The 23152-nt window shown below is 43.9% G+C and overlaps 2 protein-coding genes across 2 annotated transcripts in view; both read left to right on the top strand.

The window, feature by feature from the left end:
- Window positions 1–23152, top strand: part of LOC141581415 (uncharacterized) — a 578148-nt gene that overhangs the window by 435477 nt on the left and 119519 nt on the right. The gene's annotated exons all lie outside the window — the stretch shown is intronic.
- Window positions 828–15284, top strand: LOC141581705 (heat shock factor protein 5-like). Its single transcript, XM_074387970.1, has 3 exons — window positions 828–936; window positions 1041–1769; window positions 12806–15284. The coding sequence occupies exons 1-3, from the start codon at window positions 828–830 to the stop codon at window positions 12952–12954; spliced, it is 987 nt and encodes a 328-aa protein (XP_074244071.1). The 3' UTR covers window positions 12955–15284.

The following is a 23152-nucleotide window of genomic DNA, read 5'->3' as shown; positions in this document are numbered from 1 at the left end:
GAAGGAAAGAAGAAATAAAGAAAGAAGGAAAGAAAGAGAAAAAAGAAAGGAAAGAAGGAAGAAAGAGAGAGGGAGGAAGGAAGGAAAGTTGAATGAAGGAAGGAAGGAAGGAAAGAAAGAACGAAAGAGAAAGAGACCAGAGATGATACAAACCAATGGAAAAACATTCTATGCTCGTAAATGGGAAGAAATAATGTCAAAATGGCCTCACTGTCCAAAGTAATTTACAGATTCAATACTATTATATCAAACTACCAAGTCATTTGTCACAGAATGAGAAAAGAAAGTATTTTAAAATTTATGTAAATCCGAAAAACAGTCCGAATAGCCAAAGATATCTTAAACAAAAAGAATACAGCTGGAGGCAACACACTACCCAACTTTTCAAACTATGCTGGCTAGCCATATGCAGAAGATTCAAACTGGACCACTTCCTTTTATCATAGAAAAAATCAATTTAAGATGAATTAAGGACCTACATTACAAAATCTAAAACTATGAAAATCCTAAACAAAAACCCTCCAGGACATACCATTCTGGACATAAACCACAGCAAATTTTTCCAGACTAAGTCTCCAAAAGCTATTGCAACGAAAACATACACGCATGGGACCTAAGGAAGCTAAAGAGATTGTGCTCAGCAAAAGAAACTGTCAACAGAGTAAGCAGACAACCTGCAGAATGGGAGAAAAATTTTAGAAACGATGCACCTGACAAAAGTGTCATCCAGAATCTATAAAGAAATTAACACAATTTTAATCAGAAAACAAACAACTCCATTAAAAAATGGACAAAAGACAAGAACGGACACTTGTCAAAAGACATTCATGGGGTCCGCGGCGGCCGGGCAGGCAGAAGCAGACAGGGCGAGGCGAAGGCCGCGGCGGGGGTCGGGGGCGGGAATCGAGCACGGGGAGGGAGAGGTAGGCTGGGTGGGTGGGCGCGAGGTCCGGGCCGGGCGGGGCGATGCAGGAGGCGCCGCTCTCCATCCCCATCAAGCCCAACAACTTCCCCGCCGAATGGTGGCGTCTGGTGAACAGCCCGTGGTAACGGTCCACCCGCTGGGACGGCGGCGGCGAGGGGCTGCTCATCCACCAGCCGCTCTTCGAGGTGGAGCTGCTCAGCCCGCCCGGGCCGGGGGGCGGCGGCGGGCCGCGGGGCCGGGGCCGAGCCTGGGCTCTTCAAAACCACCAACTTCACCAGCTTCATCCGCCAGCTCAACGTCTCCGGCTTCCACAAGGTGGTGCAGGGCGGGCCGAGGCCGGGTCCGGGCCGGGGCCGGGGGGCGGCGGGACGGCGGAACCGGCCCCTCCACCACTTCCGCAGCCCGCACTTCCGCCGCGGCCAGCCGCAGCTGCTCGTGCACCTCGAGCGCCGAACCCGCGCCAACAAGGCCAAGCTGGCGGCCGGCCTGGAGGTGCCCTGCCGCCCGCCCAGCGGTTTCCAGTGGCTTCCAGCGGCTGCGCATCACCTTGGCCTCCGCCTCCGCCGCATCCGCCGCCGCCCCGAGCCCGCTGCAGCACCAGGAGCCGCCACCTGCGCCGCAGATTCCCGGCCCGAGCCGCACGGACCAGGGGCTGTAGGACAGTTTCACCGGTCACTTCGGCGACGTGGTTTTCCCCCTTACTCCTACGTAACTTCATCCCACGACCGCAGTACTTTTCCCATGAAAAGTTTAGATCGGACCCCAGTTGCTCGCAGAATATGGCAGAACTCCCTTGGAATGCACCCCGGACAAGTGGAGACATCGCCACGTTTTCAGAGAAACGGTAAGGTTACAGAGCCATTTACTTGGCCTGTTCTCTGTGGAGAGGATATTTCCTGTTACAGCCCAAGTGTGAGATCGACTTTATGTTCCCCGCCTCCAGATCCTGTTTTGCTGCCTCAGTGGTGCGTGCCTGTTGTCCCGTCTGCTTGGGATGCTGAGGTGGGAAGACTGCTTGAGCCTGGGAAGCGGAGGCTGCAGTGAGCAGTGACCTCGCCAGTCACCAGGCGTGGTGACTCATGCCTGTAATCCCAGCACTTTGACAGGCTGAGGCAGGTGGATCACTTGAGGTCAGGAGTTCAGGGCCAGCCTGGCCAACATGGTGAAACCCCATCTCTACTAAAAATTTAGAAAAATAAAAAATTTGAAAAATAAATTTTTAATAATAAAAACTATAGAAGCGAAAGTGAATTTCTAAATGACATACTAGTTCATAAAATGTATAATTTAAAATTTAATAATATTTAAAATGTAGAGTTCCTGTAAAGGTAAGAAAAAATAGTTGAAACAATAGGAAATTATAATTGCTTATTAGTATTTTAACTTATAATTTTCAGTGACTATAAGGTTTTGGTAAGTATAGTCAAATAACAACCTCCCGATTTTTTATTGCGAGAAGGAAAGAAGGAAAAAAGGGAAAGAAATTAAACCTCAACTTAGTTTTCGAATTGTTCTTTTTTTTTTTTTTTAGAGACGGAGTCTCACTCTGTCGCCCAGGCTGGAGTGCAGTGGCGTGACCTTGGCTCACTGCAACCCCGGCCTCCCGGGTTCAAGCAATTCTCCTGCTCCAGCCTCCTGAGTAGCTGGGATTACAGGCACGCGCCACCATGCCCTGCTAATTTTTTGTATTTTTAGTAGAAACGGAGTTTCATCATGTTGATCAGGCTGGTCGCAAACTCCCAACCTCGTGATCCACCCCTGTTCGGTCTTCCAAAGTGCTGGCATTACAAGCGTGAGGCACTGTGCGTAGCCCAGATTATTCTTTAATATAAGTTAATAGGCAAAGGCTGATAAGAAAAGAAGTTCATAAATGACAGGTTCGATTTTAGTTAAGGAAAAAACAAAGGAGACATGATAATCACCTGTACCTTTCAAGAATCTAAAGTGATTGAGCGTGAATTCGGCAGTGTAAGTGGTCCTCAACTCTGAATTAACTGTGGGAGGTTTGCTTGTGTTACTCAGAAAGCTTGTTCTTTATTTGCCAGCCAGGTGCGGTGACTCACACCTGTAATCCTAGCACTTTGAGAGGCTGAGGCAGGTGGATCACTTGAGGTCAGGAGTTCAGGACCAACCCGGCCAACATGGTGAAAGCTTATCTATACTAAAAATACAAAAATTATAAGAAGAAAAGCAAGCATCATGCATCATTTCTTACATGCTAATTGTGTAAAAGTGCTATACGTTCCTTTATGGAACATGGCTTTTATATAGTTGATTTTTGTGGGTTCTTTTTGCCTTTTGATTAAAAAAATGCATTGCTTTACCTCAGAGCTTGTACTTTTAAGTTTTTAACCATATAGTTTATGGTATCTACATTCGTCTTTAGAATAGTTTTCATAGAGTTCTTTGACGTCTAATGAAGACTGATTGCTTTTAGGTCTGCTGTATAACTGTGGTATTAGGGTTTCTTTCCATTGTACTCCCAGGATAATCCCACTGTTTCTTTCCTTAATTTTAATTTTTTTTGAGACAGAGTCTTGCTCTGTCACCCAGTCTGAAGTGCAGTGGCACCATCTTGGCTCACTGCGACCTCCGCTTCCCGCGTTCAAGCACTTCTCTGCCTAGCCTTCCAAGTAGTTGGGATTACAGGCGCCTGCCACCACACCCAGCTAATTTTTGTATTTTTAGGAGAGATGGGGTTTCACCATGTTGGCCAGTCTGGTCTTGAACTCCTGAACTTGTGAACCACCCACTTGACCTCCCAAAGTGCTGGGATTACAGGCCTGAGCCACCATGCCTGGCCCTCGAATAACTTTCAATGCTTCTGTTTCTCCCTGGGCACATACTTTAGGCAGAGGGACTTCCCATTTTCCCTCCTTCTCTTTTCGTTTCTGTTTAATCATACTGGAAAGTGCTTTAGCTTGAGGTTGCCCCGCTCTGTCCAGCAGATAGGCAGATACTGCTCCCTGTGGAGTCTTTTCATCATTCTTCTGTTTGGTGTTTCTCTTTTCATGCATCTTGATAGTCTTTTTCATTTGTATTTTCTCAGCACGGCACTGTTTATGGTAAAGCTTAGCTTTCAGACCAATCATTTTCTTTGCCTTCTTTGAACGTTATGAGCCTCAGGACTTTCCTTCTTTCTCTTTTTCTCACTGTCATCCAAATGGTATCCATAGCGTTACCAGTGTAATTCAATATATTCATTCTGTGGCATGGTGACAGCTGCAGAGCTGCCAGAGGAAGCCCCTGGGGTGTGAAAACACTCAATTTTCAGGTCTCAGAGACCCACGAGCCCACAGTGTGCAGGCCACGACAAGAAAGCTATTTTTTATTTATTTTTCTTATTTTTTTGCTATTTTTAATTTTTAAAAATATTTATTGATTTGAGGTGGAGTCTCACTCTGTGGCTCCCTCCCGAGTTCAAGAGATTCTGCTGCCTCAGCCTCTTCAGTAGCTGGGATTACAGGCGCCGGCCATCATACCTGGCTAAGATTTTTTTATATTTTTAGTAGAGATGGGATTTCTCCATGTTGGCTAGGCCTATGTTGAACTCCTGACCGCAAGTGATTCGGCCACCTTGGCCTCCCAAAGTGCTGGGATTGCAAGGGTGAGCCACCTCACCTGATTCTTCTGTATTTTTAATAAGCTCCCAGGTGAGGTGAGTGCTGGCTAGTGGAGCACATTTTGAGTGTCATGGATCTGGTTCATGCCCTCGTTGGCAGTGGTGGCTCATGTCTGTAATCCCAGCACTTTGGGAGTCTGAGGTGGGTGGATCACCTGAGGTCAGGAGTTTGAGACCAGCCTGGCCAACATGGTGAAACCCGTGTCTACTAAAAATACAAACAATAAAAATAAAGATAAAAAATAACTGGAGGGTGGTGGCATGTGCTTGTAATCTCAGCTACTTGGGAGGCTGAGGCAGGAGAATCTATTGAACCCGGTAGATGGAGGTTGCAGTTAGCTGAGATCCTGCCACTGCACTCCAGCCTGGGCAATGGAACAAGAGCTAAACTTCATCTCTAAATAAATAAATAAATGAGTAAATAAATAAATAAATAAATTAAGTCTGGTTCATGTCCTACCAGCCATTTATAGATGTTATACTGAGTCCTGATACAGGTAACTCATGTTCCAAACTCCAGATTTCCCACAAAATATATAGGAAATATGAGGCCCTAAGAGGGAAATGTTGCTGAAGATGACACAGCAAAATGGAGTTTGAGACTAGAAACAAAAGCGCAGATGAAGCCTTTATTCCCATGTCACTTTCAACATCAAATATAAATATCTAAGAGGACCCCTTGATCTGGGCCCAGCCCTGAGCCGCTTCTGTGGCCTGTCAGGGAATGCCAGGAGCCATGGCACTCCCCGAAGGTTGTTTGCCAAGCAGCAACCAGGCGGTGGGGAGGAAGAAGCCAGTTTCATTTCCTTGCTCCAGGACCTGGAAAGGTCTGACCCTGGAAAACACCCCACCCAGGGTATCGGTGAATTCAGGAGCCCCAGAGATCCATCTCTGAGACACCCTGCAGAAGGGCCCTGCAAGACAGGACCTGTTTAGGCGCCTTCCTTCCACCCCAACGCTTGTGGGGCCCATTACTCTCCTGAGAGCTTCCCTAGGTTATTCCCACCCACCCCCGCATTGACCTCCAGCCTTGGAGCACCCTCACACTTTCCCCGCCTGTGGAGACTCCACAATTATTCCCCTCCAAAGACCCCTCCCCAAACTGCCTCCTGGCATCAGCGATGCTGTCACACCTTGGTGACTGCCTCGGCTACCCCTTTCCCTGCCCCAAGCACCTCTGAGTCTCCATCATGACTTCCCCAGGTCTAGGGCTGTACTGAGACTGCACAGCGACCACGACACACAGGGCTTTCCTCCAGCACTCCCTCAGACATCCCGCCCACCCTACATGGGAGATGAGGCTCCACCGCCCCAAAAACGCGGCTTTCTGGACCCGCACAAGGCACCTCCGTCACACAGGGGTGACCCTAGGAATCCCTCTCCAGATATTCTCGGGCCTTCCCCCAAGGGAGACACCAAAGGTGGAGGAATCCCCTGGAGAGGATCCTCAGAAACCATCCTCAAAGCCACCATCACAACCAGAAAGACCCGAGGAAGAAACGTGACCACGAAACCCATCTCCACATACACACTCCTCCCAGCGGCAGTTCTAGGGACGCCATTCATGGTCACCTCACCCCATGGTGACCTGAAGACCCTGCCCCCAGGTTAAAGGGAAAAGAAAGGAAGAGTCCAGCAGAATTCCTGAAGGAAAATCCATTTTCCTTTATTCATTATGCATTGGAGCTAAAGCGCAGGGCACGAAGGGTTTTATAGACAATTTTAAGTTCTTAGTACAGTTTTCCACGGAAACTTTAAAAATTAATAATGAAAGAGATCATAGATAATAAACCCATCATAAGTACATTATCACTAGGTTTCAGCAGTTCTCATTTTGCTGTTTAATTTCAATTATCAATTCCAAATATTCTAGGAGTTTTTTACATCAAATATCAGATACAATATCATTAATTATGAAAGAACATACGTAACTATCTAACAAGTGAAGCTGAGAAAAAAAATATCATTATCACATCTAATACAAATGTTAATATTTAAAATAGATGAATTTGTGTATTCACCAAAGAGTAGACGCTACAAGCACCGAAGGCTTTGCATGAAACATTTTAACATGTTTCATTTAATATTTCATCTTCAGACACAAAATATCGATACATGAAAATATTCAGTTATGTATACAGAGCCACAGACTATGTTTGGAGGAGGAAATCACAAATCAACAGTGGAATATTCCAAACCACTTTATTGTGAACGTAAATGCAAGAGGCCGGGCACGGTGACTCCCACCTGTAATCCCAGCAGTTTGGGAGGCTGAGGCAGGCAGATCACGAGGTCAAGGGATCAAAACTATCCTGGCCACCATGATGAAACCCTGTCTCTACTAAGAATATATAAATTAGCTGGGTTGGTGGTTCATGCCAGTAGTCCAAGCCACTTGGGTGGCTGAGGCAGGAGAGTCATTTGAACCCGGGGGGTAGAGGTTGCAGGGACTGGAGATCTCGCCACTGTGCTCCAGCCTGGCAACACAGCAAGACTCTGTGTTTTGGTATGACCAGTATGGGCCTGGGGGAAGATGAGCTGATTTCGTCTCTCCCTTTATTACCATGAGGTGGGAGCCTCATTTCACATGTACAGATTCCCTTCAAAGACGAGATGAACAGGCCTGAGCCCCCATGGAACTTGGAGTAATGACAGCCTTGTCCCCATGCATTCTATCTTCCCACACTTGTTGTTTCGGGCCATCGTGCATTCAGTGCCTCTGTGGACAGAGATCCAAACCCAGGCACTCTCACAAATCTGGGGCCAATTCTATAGTTTTTTGAATTCCAGCTCAGTTCAGATTGTCACCTGCTTGGGACTGTGGGTGACTGTTGACTCTGCACTGGGATGTGGTGTGTCCATGTGACAGTAGTCTTCCCCAAGAGTTGTTCAAGAAGGTAGTGCCCTAGGAATGCCATCTGGACTCAGTGGAACAAGAAGTTTAGGTAGCACCTGGCACCCACTCTTCATGCCACCATCACCGAGCTTCACAGTATGGTTATCTGAAGAAATCTGTGCTCTATGAAAATCCTAATCAACAACAACAAAATCAACAATAGCAACAACGACAACAAAAAAAATTAAAAAAAAAATATAAAAAAAGAAGATCCTAATTTTCCTGGACTTTTTCAGCAATAGAAGTGATATTTTGTAGTCTTTACAGTTGACGAGTCCAGGATCTTATAATGCTAATTTCTGTCTTTAAGGTAAGATGGCATTAGAATGCCGAATAGCGATGAAATCCATGCTGGCGGCCCTTCTCACAGTGGCGACATCTTTGTGCAAGTCTTTGTATTCACATGGTGGTGACATAGCCTAGGAAAGTCAATTAAAGAGAAAATGGGTACAATTTTTAAAAAGGCTCCAACATTTTTAAAAAGGCATCATTGATGAGAAACCACACATAGAGATTCCTTTGGAGGCTTCCCTTGTAGCTGCTTTGGCTGAGTTTTACAGTGCCAGGTTCTGAGGATGCAACTCCCTGCCCATTCACTAAGGTAGTCTCCTTTAAGAGCTATGAAAAGATTGCCAGAGGCAAGACAAACTTACTTTATAGGTTGAAAGTTGGGCTCATTGCTTGGTGATACTGTCACATAAAAAATAAAATAGGGCTCCAAAAGATTTTCAGAGTATTGTGACAAGCTTGTAACAATATTATCTGTTACCTGTGCACTTGTTCCTTCAGCATAATCAACATACACTTGTGCCAAACAATCAACTTACTCAGTGATTCAAATTCTACCGAATCCTTAGTAGTTACTACACACTCCAAGCAGATTTTAATGAGGCAGGTGCGTGCTGGGCTGCTTGAGAACACCCAAGAAGTCTAATGATTGAAGCACCACAAGGTGCTACTTTACTTGCACATTGTGGTAGAGAAATGTATTATTCCAAAGTACCACCGAGACACCAGAGACAATGCCAGTTTTAAATGTGTCTGTCTCAGTTGGAATTTCCCTGTGTACTCACCAAGAGTCATAAACCATAAATCTTACATTGTCCCATGAAGCCATTTTCACTGAAAGCTCATGTCGTTCCTACACCTAGTACTTGAAACACTGGCACCTTATACAGTTTAAGCACAAGTCTCTCAGCCACTACTGCTTTGTCCGATAAACTCCTGGGACTGCACCGAGATATACAGAATAGACAAGGACACGACATTGTAAATTGCTGAAGTAAAAGACAGTCAAGAGCAGTAAGTGCATTGTCTATTTAGATATAATTAGGAATACAACTGTATTTATTCATGAAATAAAAAGAAACTCATTAAGAACAGATTAAAATAAAAAGAAAAATGCAGGTAGAAAATAAAAAGAAACTCATTAAGAACAGATTAAATTTAACAAAAATTATTCTGAATTATGGTCAAAGGAGTGAGAATATCAATAACGTTTTAAAATACAGATCCATGGCCTGGTGCAGGGGCTCATCCCTGTAATCCCAGCACTTTGGGAGGCCAAGGTGGACAGATCAGCTGAGGTCAGGGATCGAGACCTGCCTGACCAACATGGAGAAATCCTGTCTTTAATGAGAATACAAAATATCCGGGCATCACGGTGCCTGCACATAATCCCAGCTACTCAGGAGGCAAAGTAGGGGAATCCCTTGGACCCAGGATGCAGAGGTTGCAATGAGCTGAGATCGCACCATTGCACTCCAGCCTGGGCAACAAGAGCGAAACTCCTTCTCCTAAAAGAATAATAATAATAGTAATATTAATAATAATAATGATGATGATGATTCTTGTATAATGTGTAAAAGACTTGAAATATGATGCCAAAAAAATAAGCACTTTGGTCTGTTAATTTTAAGGCTTTCATTTTCCTAATCACTACTTAATATGATTTTGTCACAGATGTTGGCTTTTGCGGCCAATGGGAAACTCCACTAAGTGACTTCACAGCCTTACCTTCAATCTCTCTGCTTTATCTTTGCGAAGAAAACTAAATAGAAAACACAGGTCATGGTCGTATGCCAAGGCACGCAGGTCAAAGTAATATTTCGTATAAACACTGGCAGACACATGAATATTAAACTCAAGTAGCTCCAAAAAACTCTTCTCCATCTTACTCCTGTGGGAGGAGAAACACAATAAAGCGAACACAGGGCAATTTTAGTCAAGTGGGTTATCTTTAAAAATATTCTGAGCTACTAGGATGCTCAAAGTTCTGTTTTGAAACAAATAAAGGCTGAGTGGTTGGGTCCTTACACTAATGTCCAAACAAGGCACAGCTGCTTGGGGTCTCCTCCGCATCCCAGCAGCCCAAGTTTGGGATGAGGGAGAGGTGGAAGCCTCTTCTGCACTCCTGCTGCTGCCTCGGGGCTTATTCTTCACAGTTCCCTTAGGGCAGCTGCGCAACTCAGACTCCAAGCTCACTCACAAACCCCGCAATGGTGATGAGATGACAGGAATGATGGGTACCATTTCTTAGCTCTGAAGAAGCTCCAGGCATATTTCCCAGGACAATAACAGGAAGGGAGTTGCTGAAGTAGAGAAGCACCAACAGGAAGATGGGGCGCATCACCATGGCAACAAGGGGACCCATGGAGAGCCACCCTATTACCTCAGAGGATGAAAAACTGTAAGGCTACAAGGAGAATTGATCCCAAATAAATACATAAGCAAGATACATTTTATGGCAAAAAGAATCCCCTTCCCTCTGCTCCAGCACACCAGGCTGTGTCAAGGAGGCATAATGCAAGTTTCTGCTCACCTTAATATTAGGAAGAGACTGGGGAAGAATAACATTTCCAATTTGAAAGGCAGAAAAGTCAAGGAGAGTCATTTTGGCTAAACTCATATTATAATGTGATTTATAGTAGGGCCCTGGCCTTAACACATGCAGTGTTGCTCTTGAGTTGGGAATGCAACCCTGAAGAACTCGGCATCTGTCACCCCTGGACAGAACAGAATGTGGGGGAGTTGGAGGCAATGGGAGAGGAAAGCACTGGGAGCCGTCCTCTGCCTCACGGTCATCCAGCTGCCCTCACCAAAGCTAAATTAATAGGTACACAGTTAGAGTCATTCTGGCTGCTTTCAGAGTAAGCCCTGTAATGAGTTAATTGCTTAAAAATGATCAATATCTGAACAATACATTTGGTTTCTTGGTTTGAAGGTTTTTAACATTTTACCCATTGGCCAAGTAAGCAAATGCTTGAAAGTGGAGGGCAGTTAGACTCTAAGTCAAGATGTGGGGATCTCATTTGCTGAACGTAAAATCCAACTGAACCTCCTTCTAAAATTAATATCCTCTTCACGTATCCTTAGGTCTATAGAAATGTAAATGAAACAATATTTGTATAGACAGGTAATCAGGTCGTGACTTACTACAGAAATTAATGGCACTTCCCAGAATTAACGTAGCTATTCATAGAGGTTTAATCACTGAAGAAAAGTATTCTGTGAACAGCCGATTCATCTTCTAAGATTTCTGTTTTTTTTTTTTTTTCTTTTTATGTGGAGTTTCTCTCTTGTTACCCAGGCTGGAGTGCAATGGCGCAATCAGCTCACCGCAACTTCCGCCTCCCGGGTTCAGGCAAATCTCCTGCCTCAGCCTCCTGAGGAGCTGGGATCACAGGCACGCGTCACTATGCCCAGCTAATTTTTTGTATTTTTAGTAGAGACGGGGTTTCACCTTGTTGACCAGGATGGTCTTGATCTCTTGACCTCAGGATCCACCCGAGGGGGATCCATCCGGGATCCCCACTCGGGATCCATCCGCCTTGGCCTCCCAAAGTGCTGTGATTACAGGCTTGAGCCACCGCACCCGGCCGATTTCTGGGTTTTTAAACAGCTAGTTGACTGAACAGCATACCCTTTACAACACAGCATTTCTGCATAGTGGCTACTCAGTTTAACTCTCTAGAAAAGATATATATTCCGGGGAGACACATCGATGTTGGAACGTTTTAAGAAAAATCTGAGGGAGAGCAGTTATTTATCTGTTAAACTGACACTCAAAATGGGATCATTGCAAATAGTCAAGAGGAGTAGGGTGAGACACATGTCTATTAAATGCTTGGACGTAATGCTTTTCAGCTTCCCAAGATCACAAACAGAAGCAGCCTGTTCAGACCATAGCTCCCGGTATATCTCCGTTCACACACAAACAGCTCTGTTTGGAACCTGTCTTCTTGGGGCTGGCCTCTGCCTCCACTGCTTCTGGAGCTCACTTCTGTGGAAACCTGCACTTATCCCTGCATGCTCTCTGATCTTGTGACTGGAAATCAGAGCCTCAGCCAGCTTAGCTGCAGGTTTTGAGAACAATTCAGCTGCCAAAATGGCAGAACTAAGTGTTCATGATTACAAATTTGAAACCACCTTTGCAAAAATTGTAACGGAGAAAATGATGACAGTGAAAGAGGATTGATGTGACTTCATCTCACTTCTAACCTCCAAGCTGTCCTTGTTCTTTCCTACACAGAGGCCAAACTAACTTTGGAAGGAATGTAGTTTGTAGTTTAACTTTGTAACCAAAGATGGTAACAACCCTTTCCCAAAACAAACCCCTTTCCCACCTGGGAACTAGATAGATGACCTTTCCACAATGAATAAATTAGCCACAAGATTAGAAATTGTGGCTTAGGAGTCATGAGGCTGAAGGCTGCAAGAATTTGAACCTGCCCATATTGATCCTGGGAATAACATCACTATTGTAAAACCTAAATTGAGTGCTTGAGATATTTTGCAGACGTTGTACTGGGATCAGGTGACACCACCCTAACAAATCAACGTGGCTCATCTGGTTTTTTGGCCCCAACCCAGCAGCCAACTCAATGCAGGAGGACAGCTTCAACGTTCCCCTATGATTTCATCGCTGACCTGATCTGTCAGCACTCCCCACTTTCTGACACACTACACACCAAATTACTTTTTTCGAAAACCATCCCAGAGTTTTCAGAGAGACTAATTTCAGTAATAGTCAAACTCTGGTCTCCTGTACATCTATCTCTGCATGAATTAAACACTTTCTCCATTGCAATTATCCTGTACTGATAAATCAGCTCTGGCTAGGCAGCAGAGAAGGAGAAATCAGGCAGTCACAAATCTTGCTTCCTTTTAGGGAACAGTTTGCAGTGGATGACTATGATTAAACTCCCTTTAGCATTTGCAGCTTTCAAAGTACTTCCATTTGTTTCAAATTCATTTGCTGTCATACTCTTTGCTAAAATGGCTCCCCCAAATATCACAATTATCACTTGGTTTATACTATTAGCAAAGTGGTGACAAAAATGTTTGTTTGTTTGTTTCTTAGAGAGAGTCTGGTTCCCTCACCCAGGACTGAAGTGCAGTCACGTGATCACAGCTCACTACAGCCTAAAGTTACCAGGCTCAGGCAATTCTTCCACGTCAGACTCCCAAGTAGCTGGGACTACTACAGAACCTGCCAACACACTTGGCTAATTTTTTTAAAATTTTTTTGTACGGACAGGCTTCACTGTGTTACCCAGCAGGTCTGAACTCCTGTGCACAAGGGATTGAATGTAGATACATACACACTGCAGTGTATCTACAATATAAACTGTATCTTCAATTGCAGCCATACACTGAGGTGATTCTGAATAGCAGTCCTCCTATGTGGAGTCACGGGCAAAGATGGATCACAAAACTAACTTGTGCCACTGCCTGGCATTGTCTTTTCTGCTGGTCAACGTAAACAAGAGCTGCTCCATTGTCTTGCACCAGATGCGGCTGACACAGCTGTCCTCACTGTCCAGCGGGCACCCAGGGCAGCTCTGCTGGAAATGCCCCCTTGCTCACCCTGCCTGCCTGCTTCAGGGCCCTTCACTTCACAGCAGTCATAAGGCCAAATGGGAAGGGAACCCTGGGGAAGCTGTGTTGCAGTGCCATGTTGGTGCATCTGGGAGGAACTCCATGACCCTGCACAGCTCCCAGACTCTCATAAACAACTACTGGCCCCGAGCCTGCTTCTGTGAATGTCTGAGTACCCAGGGAGCCTGTGAGTGTGGTGGGCATGGCGTGATGCCCCAGAAATGCTTCTCACACTGCGGGAGGTGAACGTGCAAGCTTCTAACTCATCAGACCGATTTCCAAACACATGCAAGGTTAATGGGGAGGAGCCAGGGCAGAGAAATCTGTAGCTATTTAACATCATATCTCAAGGTTCCTATAAAAGCAGATCTTCAGATTAAAGGGGGAGACAAGGACCAGCAAAAGCAAATACACAATGGGTGACTTAGGTTAAAGCTGTAAGTTCTGCATAGTCCCGAGGCCTTAACACCTGAAAAGTGGCCAGTTATTTCAAAGGCCTGATGTTTACCCCTTCAAAGGGGACTGAAACTGGCAGGTGGCTTCTAAAAAGCTATAAAGATATTTACTGCACTGTGTCATTCTGACAGCACACTTGTAAGAGGTTTTCCAAAAAACAATCAGAAAAACACTTCAGTTTATCAGCCAGTTATTACAACAATAACACTTCAAGACTTACCCATTAATGCTGGAAAATATAAACTGTTATACTAAAGCTGGATAGATTGAAGTCTGTGGTCTTATGCCTACTTCCTTTATCTGCACAAGGAAACCTATAAAGATATTTCTTACACTGATAACTTGGAGAGCAAATGAGGCATGGAAAATGATGACAAAGTTTGCCAAAACCTTAGAAACTCACATTGTCTCAGCTGCAACATCCTTGGGATTCTGGCTGTCATCCGCACTCCAGTGACGACGATTTCCCCAAAACTTGGAGGCCAGAAGCATGGCTCCGTAGACAATTTGTTTCCAATTAGTAGGACAAAGATCGATGTTAGCATTCGTTAAAAGGCGTTCAATGTACACCTGCAAAAGAGAGCACTTGTCTTTGATTTCAGTTCTGTTTCAGTGTGCTGATAACATTTAAGAATGAAAGACTTCTGGTTTTGGCCAGAACGTTAAGTGCCTTTTATTCTCATGTTCTGCAGAGAGTTTGCTCAGACAAAGCAAGAGGCCCAGTCCCCGTCATAGTCAGATACTTCTGCAGCATACTCTGCCCACAGAAATTTTCATGCCAATTTCATTCACAGGGATGTGAGCATGAAGAAAGGCACCTTCAGCACCTTCACACTCATGAAAGGCAGCACAAACACAGGCCTGGTGCAGATTAAGGTTGTTCAGGAAACACTACAGTGCCATCCGCGTGCAGCGTCACACCTGGCTGGCAGGTAGATAGGAATTTTACAGGTGTGCCATGCTAGAACGTGTAGAACCCAAGTCATAATGAGAACACTGCTGTCTTCTCCTTTTCACAACAACTCACCCGCTTTTGGGACACAGGCTTAGGAACTGCAGGTCAAGAGTGCCTCCCAGTGCTGCCGGGCAGACAGCATGACAAGGGCAGGTCTCTGTTGCTGAGAAACAGTCCCTGTATCCAGAGCCTTGATGAGGAACGCATGTGAAGGAATGGAGGGTCCTGCTCACAGCCCCTACTTTCCATGTCTCCACAATCACTTCACAAAAACTTATTTCTTGTCCTCCAGTATCTGCATTCAGTCAATTCTGGCGGTTTGAAGGCAGAGAGAGCTGCCAGCCTCTCTATCCTTGGGGTGGCTGTAAACCCGCCAAGCAGTTTGTGAGATAATCTCAGAAATGATTGTCTATCTGTCCAATCTCTATCCTATAAAGAACTAGAAGAAGGACCAGCTGAGGGAAGGTTACAGAGATAAGCTGTGAGATGTTGCTACCTCAGAGGGTGCTCTGTAGAAGAGTATGACTCTATGCTACTTGAGGTCTTTGAATCAAGGTGAAAGAAAAACAGTTTATTTTAAGAGAGTTCATTTATTGTTGAACATTATCAGATCGGTGGCTCAGATCTGGCAATGTTCTCCAAAGTCAACTGTGTTTTCCAAATCACATGGCCCTTGAACATGACATGTTCTTATGAGAGATCCTGCTCCCTTTCTCTAAAACCCTGCACTGTCGGTTTTCCAAGGAATAACCCTCCCTCCTAGTGTTCAACTCCACAGGACTCATGAGAGAGCACTGAAACAGCACTGGCAAGCCCTCAACTTCCTGTCACCTTTACTGGTAAGCCAGTGACCCGCTGACACTCATCGATACCACTTGCCCTCCTGGGTCAGTGAGAAAGTTTCTCTTTTAACATTGACTCTTCTATCAGCATGATGGATCCTATCCACTTTTGCAGAACACTGTTCCCCAAATCACTTCTTCTTGAAGACTTTCTCTCTCTCTGCCAGAGATTTTCCCCAATACAAATGTGTTGCCTGTTCCCATCCTGCTCTCCCCAGCTCCCCCATGACATCCTCTCATTTGCTCACAGTGTCATGCCCTGGTGCCAGCTCCTTGCCTCCCATCTCACCTTAACCACCCCCCCAACCCCATCACTCACCTGAGACTCCTCTTGCTGAGGTCCCTGGAGCCTTCACACCCACAAACCGGAGCCCTTCACCCCAAGGCTCCACTCCCCAACCTGGCCCTAATCTTGTCCAGGAAATTGCCATTGGCCCAGCTCCTGGAGACTAATAATTACATGTGAGTTACCCTCCTCTAATCCGTGCATAATCCCTCCATGGCTACCTTCACTGGCAGGCTGCCTGCTTCAGGTTCTGGGCCGCCACGTGCCACGGCTCACCTGTAACAGCCTAGTTGCTACTTAGTCCTCTTCTCTGCCCCAACCCCCCTCCCAACTATGGACTGCTCTCTCCCAAGCACTTGGGATAACCTCTAAATTAAGAACGCTGCACTGCCCTGCTCAAGATCTACCATTAGTCCCCGCTTCAAACTGGAATAATACCTCGACTTCGTCCCCGGTCTGCAAGCCAAAGGGCCCTGTGAGCGACGGCTCCGCCTGTGCAGCCGCATCTTTTCCATTCTTTCCTTCATTTCTCTCACAGGCGGGCTCCCTGCTGTCTGTTCCTTGAACACACGTGAAATGTGTTCCTGTCTCAGTCTTGGCACTCAGCCCACTGCCTATAATGCCAGCATTCCTTATCATCCTCGCTTTATAGTCAGGTCACTGCTCAGATGTGTCCTCTCTAGAGAGGCTCTTCCTGATCATTCTATCAGAAACAGCGAGCCCCTCCCATCACTGTCTCTGAATCGTGCTTTATCATTTTGCTATTTGCCATTACCTAAAAAAAGAACTGCTTTCCTCATTAAAACAAATGCCTCATAAAGACAAGGACTGTGCTCGACCTGTCCTCTTCTCTACCCCAGCATTTAGAAGAGTGACACAGGGTTGGCATCCCAGGGGTGTTTATGGAATGGGGACCTTCTTGGCAGCCTGTAGCACTGTGACCCCAGCCTTTCCTATCGCGAACCCTTTGTTCTTATCACATTCTCCTGCTCTTCCTCCTCGTACTCTGGCTCTTTTCTGGGGGCTTGCCCCTCACATGCTGGTGGTCTTTACAGAGTATCTTTTGTCCATCTTCTCTTTTTTCCCTTTTCCTGAGTAGCTGTGACTATAGGTGTATCCCACCATGTCCGGCTTGTCCACTTTCATTCTAAACAGTTTCTTTGCATTTGAGCAACTACTCTTTTTCTCTTTTTTTTCCCCAGAATGTTGCTGTTGTTGTGCAGGGTGGAGGGCAGTGGTGCAATCTTGGCTCACTGCAAGCTCTGCCTCCCAGGTTCCAAAGATTCTCCTGCCTCAGCCTCCCAAGTAGCTGGGATTACAGGGGTCCACCACCATGCCCAGGTAATTTTTTGTATTTTTTAGAAGAGACAGGGTTTCACAGTGTTGGCCAGGCTGACCTCGAACTCCTGACCTCAGGTGATGGCCTGACTTGGTCTCCCAAAGAGCTGGGATTACAGGTGTAAGCCATTGTGCCTCGCCTTGAGCAGCTACTCTTACTCTTCATTCCTTACCGCCAGCTCAGATTCATGCTCCAGTCCCATACATCCAAATGATGACTGCACTGCTCAGATTCATGTTCCAGTTCCGTTGATTCAAATAATGACTGCACACGTCACTCTGCTATCTCACAGGCACTCCAAATTTAGCCTGTATACAGTGAAGTCCCCCTTCTTTCAATCCAGCTTTCCCTCCTGCCTCAGCTCTCTCTCTCTCTCCATCTGGAAGTACCACTCCTGCTTCCCCCCAGCATGTGCTGGGCATTCCCAATGGCTGCAGCTCCATGAAATGGCCTGCATCTGATCCAGTGCTCATGGAGAGGTTTCTATGCAGGTGCCCAGCGGAGGCCTTCACCCCTAAGCTCTAGCTGGATGCTGAAGGAGAGGGTACTGCTCTAAGTATCCTTTCTCTCCAGGCCATGTAGTTGACATTCCTCTACCACATGGTTAGTGTGGGGAGGGTCAAACCATCCCAGCCATCTGAACAGGACTTTATATTCTGAATGAGTCTCACCACAGGAATTCTGGGAGAACCATGTAGAGGTAAGGACACAGCTATGGCTTGGCAGGCTAACTAGCAAAGCCCACGTCCAAGTCTTAGTAGTTCCACATTCCTGGGCAATTTCCCGAACAGGCACAAGAGGTCAACAGGAACAACAAAGCATTCAGAGCAGCAGCTCCAGGTCAGAACTGTGGGGAAATACAGCCTGGAACTCAGCTTAGACCTACATTGGAATCTGTTGAGGGAGAAACCAGAAGTCTCTCCTGCTGCTTTCAGTAGCAATTATTCTGTGATAAGAAAAGCAATGGCATCATTTTAAAACATGACGATGATTAAACTCTAATATGTGTATTTACTTTGTTTGCATAGGTTTCTCTTAAAAGATCTGATGATAACTTTAGGAACTTTTATTTAGAAACACGGTCATACGCTGTGTAGGAGACCAGTTATTAAAGATGCTTTATAAATAAGAAATAGCTTACCAATGCTACGATTGCTCCTGGAGCTGTTAGTTTTGTGACTTTAGAAAGAGCACAGAAATAACTGAAAATGCAGTTGCGTGTGGGATCATCCTCAAAGGATTTCCCTGGAATATTTTCTTGCTGAAAGAAGAAGAAAGTCAATATACATATTCATTCAAGAAAACTTCTTAAGTACTCTTAAGATGGGGATGTTAAAATTGGTGCCCACATGTCCCTTAGAATAATCTTGCTGGGATAATATGTCTTTTAGTTCTAAAAATATAAACGGCAGGATCTTAAAATATTTTTGGTTTTGTGTAACCATAGGTGCTAAGGTGGCCCTGTGGCTATCATATGCCTGAAGCAGCAAGTTTTTAAGTTTTGATAGCACTTAAACAAATTTAACTTTAAATTGTTTTCTAATTCCATTCACAGAGTTCGTTCATATTTGTTAGGACTACTTACAAATATTCTTATTGTTTGCTGCTATAAAAACTTATCTTTTAAAATGACACATTTTGTTATTTGGATGGTATGTTTATTCCCCTTAGTGCAAAAATTAAACAAAGCTGTACGTCAGCTCTTACTCCAGTGTGACCAATTTACAACACTCCTTACATAAGATGATTAGACACAACTTAGTGAAGACTTAATGGTGGATGATTTTGACTTCATCATGAAATCAACACAACTTCATAAGACATAAACAGAACCTCAGAGAAAGTGACACTTACTGAAAGTGGATGTATTGGCTCATCAAAAACAGCCAGAGATCTATTTGCATATCTATAAAAGAAGAATGTGCATTTAAGAGATTAATTCACAAATGGTTAATATCTTAGTAAAGTATCTGCTGGGAGTAGGGCATGGAGGGCGGAGGGAGATACTTCTTGTTTGCTTTGGTAAAATTTGTTCACCAAAACAGTTGTTGCCAGTTTTTCTCCTGGATCCTGGCCTTCAGAGGGTTTCTTGACCTGTTATTCATCAACACATCACGTTCTGAACTGGGAAGTCTTTTCTACATTGATGAGCCAGACTTGCCTTTAAATACTGACTCCCGCTAACAGGCAATGGTAAGAAGCTATGTCTATTTTTACTCCTCTAACCTCATGGTGGAGTGGAACACAGGAACATTTTAGGAAGCAGTAGTTGTTGGCAATAAGGATTTTAGAACTTTTTAGAATCCATTAAGATTTCCCAAATCTTTCTTTATTATACTATATGTTTGCTGAAGTAGTTTGAGCTACACACTTAATTGCCTTTTCATTTTAAAAGAAGGCAGTCTTTAATGAACTTTACAAACTAACACATTATGTGATTATTTAGGAAACCAGTGGTTTTCCTAATGTGGTCGGTGGACCCCTGAGATTCCCTAGGAGACCCATGATGTCAGAACTGGTTGTTGTTGTTGTTATTATAGGGTTTTGCTCTTTCCCCCAGGATGGAGCACAGTGGTACAAACCTGACTCACTGCAGGCTTGACTCCGTGGGCTCAAGCAATCCTCCTGCCTCAGCCTCCCAAGTAGCTGGGACAAAATGTCCATACCACCATGCCCAGCTGATCTTTTCTTTTTGGTTTTTTGTCTTTTTTGATAGATGGGGTCTTGCCACATTGCCCCGGCTGGTCTCAAACACCCAATTCAAAATAATTCTCCCACCTTGGCCTCCTAAATAGCTGGGATTACAGGTGTCAACCACCATGTATGGCCCAAACTGTTCTTACAAGAATACTAATTTAACCTGAGAAGCTGATTGAAAATAAAACACACAAATAATTTATTACTTTTAAAAAGTATTAAGACATTGATTGCTTTCTTCCTGTTCAACACTTGTAATGACTGTTTAAAAGCAAACGTGGGTAAAACTGATGGTTTCTCAGTATGAATAAGGGCAGTGCTACCGAATTATACCAGTATTCGTTCCACTCTTCACGGCCCCTTGCAGTTTGTATCAAAGAGCATGTTTCACTGAAGAATGTCCTTGATGAAACAGTAAAAATTAATGATGTTACTAAATCTTGGCCTCTCTTTTTAGTATCCTCAGTAGAAAGTTCACATAAAGCGCTTCTGCATACTGAAGTATGGTCATGTTAAAGAAAAGCACTTGTGATTAAATTGTGAGCTGAACAAGCCAATTTTTCACAGTACACCATTTGTATCTGAAAGTATAACTGACTGTTATCCATAAAATTAAGTCAAGTGAGTCTGTCATTTCAAGGAAAATAACAAGTATTTCTCTATAATAAAGCTAAAACTTTCAAGCTGAAAATCTCAACTTTGAAAACTCATACGTACTACTGTGAGCTTGAAGGCATCTCCATATTTGAAGACATTTTTATAATGGTGGTGATACTAATGAAAGTGAGTTTTTGACACTCTAAGTAAACCAAGTAGCCAATGCATAATATTGTAACAGCCAGTAAGGGGACAGATCCATTTATTGTACAAGAAAGCTCAGTGACTATTAGTGAACGAATTCATTGATATGTACAATCCTCTTATAGCTATTTTAATCAGTTAGCACTTCTGGAGTTTTGGTGGGGTTAAAGAATACCCACAGTAACCTGATAGCTTTATAAATACGCCTCTTTCCTACTGTATATTTGCATGAGGCTAGGGCATCTTTTTACTGCTTCTTTCCAAATGAATTGCAAACAAAGACATAAACAAATACACTTTGGAACCCTTAATAATTTAAAAGATTTTTACGAACCAAAAAACCCACAAACGATTTACTGTAGCACTGTAAAATAAGCACTCTACAGCTTATAATGTCTAGAGTTAGGACCTGACAGCGTGTTGCATATGACACAAAGTGATGAGCTGGAATAAGAAGACAGGTTTCAAAGAGCTCACCTGTGCTTTATGTTGTAACATATTGCCATGGTCACACTGTGGAGAAAAACAAAAGTTGTAAGAACTGATTTTATCATTTGTTAGGTCTGAAGATATATTTCCAAAGGCGGGGGAGGGAACCCTCTCAGTGGCCCTGGAATCGTGTATTCAAAACAATATCATGTGAGCACTTTTCTTTTGTTTTAGTCCTCTGGCTCTACAGCAAAAACAGGAGAACCAAAATACTACGCAAAAGGCTGATAGAAGACTTGCGTCTGCAGATGGTTCTTAGGTATAAATGATGACATATTCTCCCTGTCATTTGCTCTTCTGCCCATAGAACCTTTCATTCTGTGCAAGTTACTTATATCTATGTGTTCATATGCTTACATTTAGGCCAGACAGTAGTGTTTTGCTTTTTAAGTTGCTAGGCCCTGCATTTCAGCTGATTTAGTACTCACCCATTTGTCATTATTTCCCTAAAAGCACAGAATGAATGTGCTTTATACCAAACAAAGTAATTTAAAATCGCCTATGCATGATTAGTAGAAAATTTATTAGTAAACAGCATAACGCATCCAAAAATCGATGACACTTGTAGCTCTCCTAAAATAAGCAGTACTAAACACACAGCGTAACACCACATCATACAATATTAATGACAGGTACTTTACATTAGTTTAAAGAAAGTATGAATGAACAAATACAACTCTTTGGATGTATGTTACTGTGTTACAAAGACATCCACAGATGTTGTGTGTCAGGAAACAGGGGCTTTTCTTTGATAAGGTCTGTCCTTCCATTCACCCTCAACATTTAAAATGAGGCTGAGAATAATTTGAGAAGGCAAATTGGAGTTGTAAAAAGTAGGCCTTACAACATTATTAGCATCTAAGAGAGATATTTCTATAGTGCTTCCAACAGTGTCATCTCCAAATTATAAGATCACAGAATTTGAAGTTACATGCTGACAAGGACCACCAAACCTCACGTGACACTCCATGCACCGCCCATTTTACAGTTAAGAGAACCAAGGCTTAAGACGGATTCACCCAAGGTCCCTGAACAGTGCTCCTGTGAACTGCAGGTGTTCAGAAAACACTACGGTGTGGTATAAATTGAAGCATATGCACACATAGATAGAAAAGACTCGCACAGATGAAAGGCTTTATGGGTAGAAAGAAGAGCAAATGACAGGGAAAACCTGTAATTTTTATGTTAGAACCATCACTTTTTCACACAAAGGAAGCAGTAGCCTCCACATTTGCTGCACACTGGATCACCGGGGGAGCTTTAAACAGGACCTCAATGTCAGCTGGAGACATTCTGATTTAATTGGTGCTGGGCATGCTTTAGGCATCAGGGTTGTCGGTAAAGTTCCCCAGGTCATTCCAATGTGCAGCAAAGTTGGGAATGACTGAATTAGGGTGAAGATCAGAATCATCTGGGATGCTTTTATCCATATAATGATGTCTCACATACTTCCTCATTTTCCTAAAAGGCTTGTGAGTGTCCAGAGCCGGAGGGAAGGTGGAGCTGGGAAGATGCATGTGTTTGCAGACATATGTTTTGAAGAAACAGTATAAGTGATTCTAATATGGCTCACTTCTTCCATTGAGAACAATGCTCTACTAACCATGAAATACGTTTTTCAAAATCTTTCCTAAAAGCCAATTTTCTATATTAACTTGCTCAGTAAACCTTTCTTTCATCAAAAGCAAATATACCAAATAATCCCTTCTAAAACTGGAGAGTAAATTAAAACTTACTATGCTTCAAAAATAGACTTCTAGTCCAGGCACGGAAGCTTATGCCTATAATCACAGCATTTTGGGAGGCTGACTTGGGTGTATTGCTTGAGCCCAGGAGGTTGAATCCAGCCTGGCGAACACGGCAAAACCCCTTCTCCAAAAATATATATTATTTTGTATATATATTTCAATTTTTAAAAAAATCTTGTAAAATTTAGACCACACTGAAAGAAAAAGTAGGACTTT

Source organism: Saimiri boliviensis, chromosome 1 (genome assembly GCF_048565385.1).
Source record: "Saimiri boliviensis isolate mSaiBol1 chromosome 1, mSaiBol1.pri, whole genome shotgun sequence".
Taxonomy (NCBI): Eukaryota; Metazoa; Chordata; class Mammalia; order Primates; family Cebidae; genus Saimiri; species Saimiri boliviensis.
The sequence above is the reverse complement of the archived record's forward strand: the minus strand, read 5'-3'. Positions and strand labels throughout refer to the sequence as shown.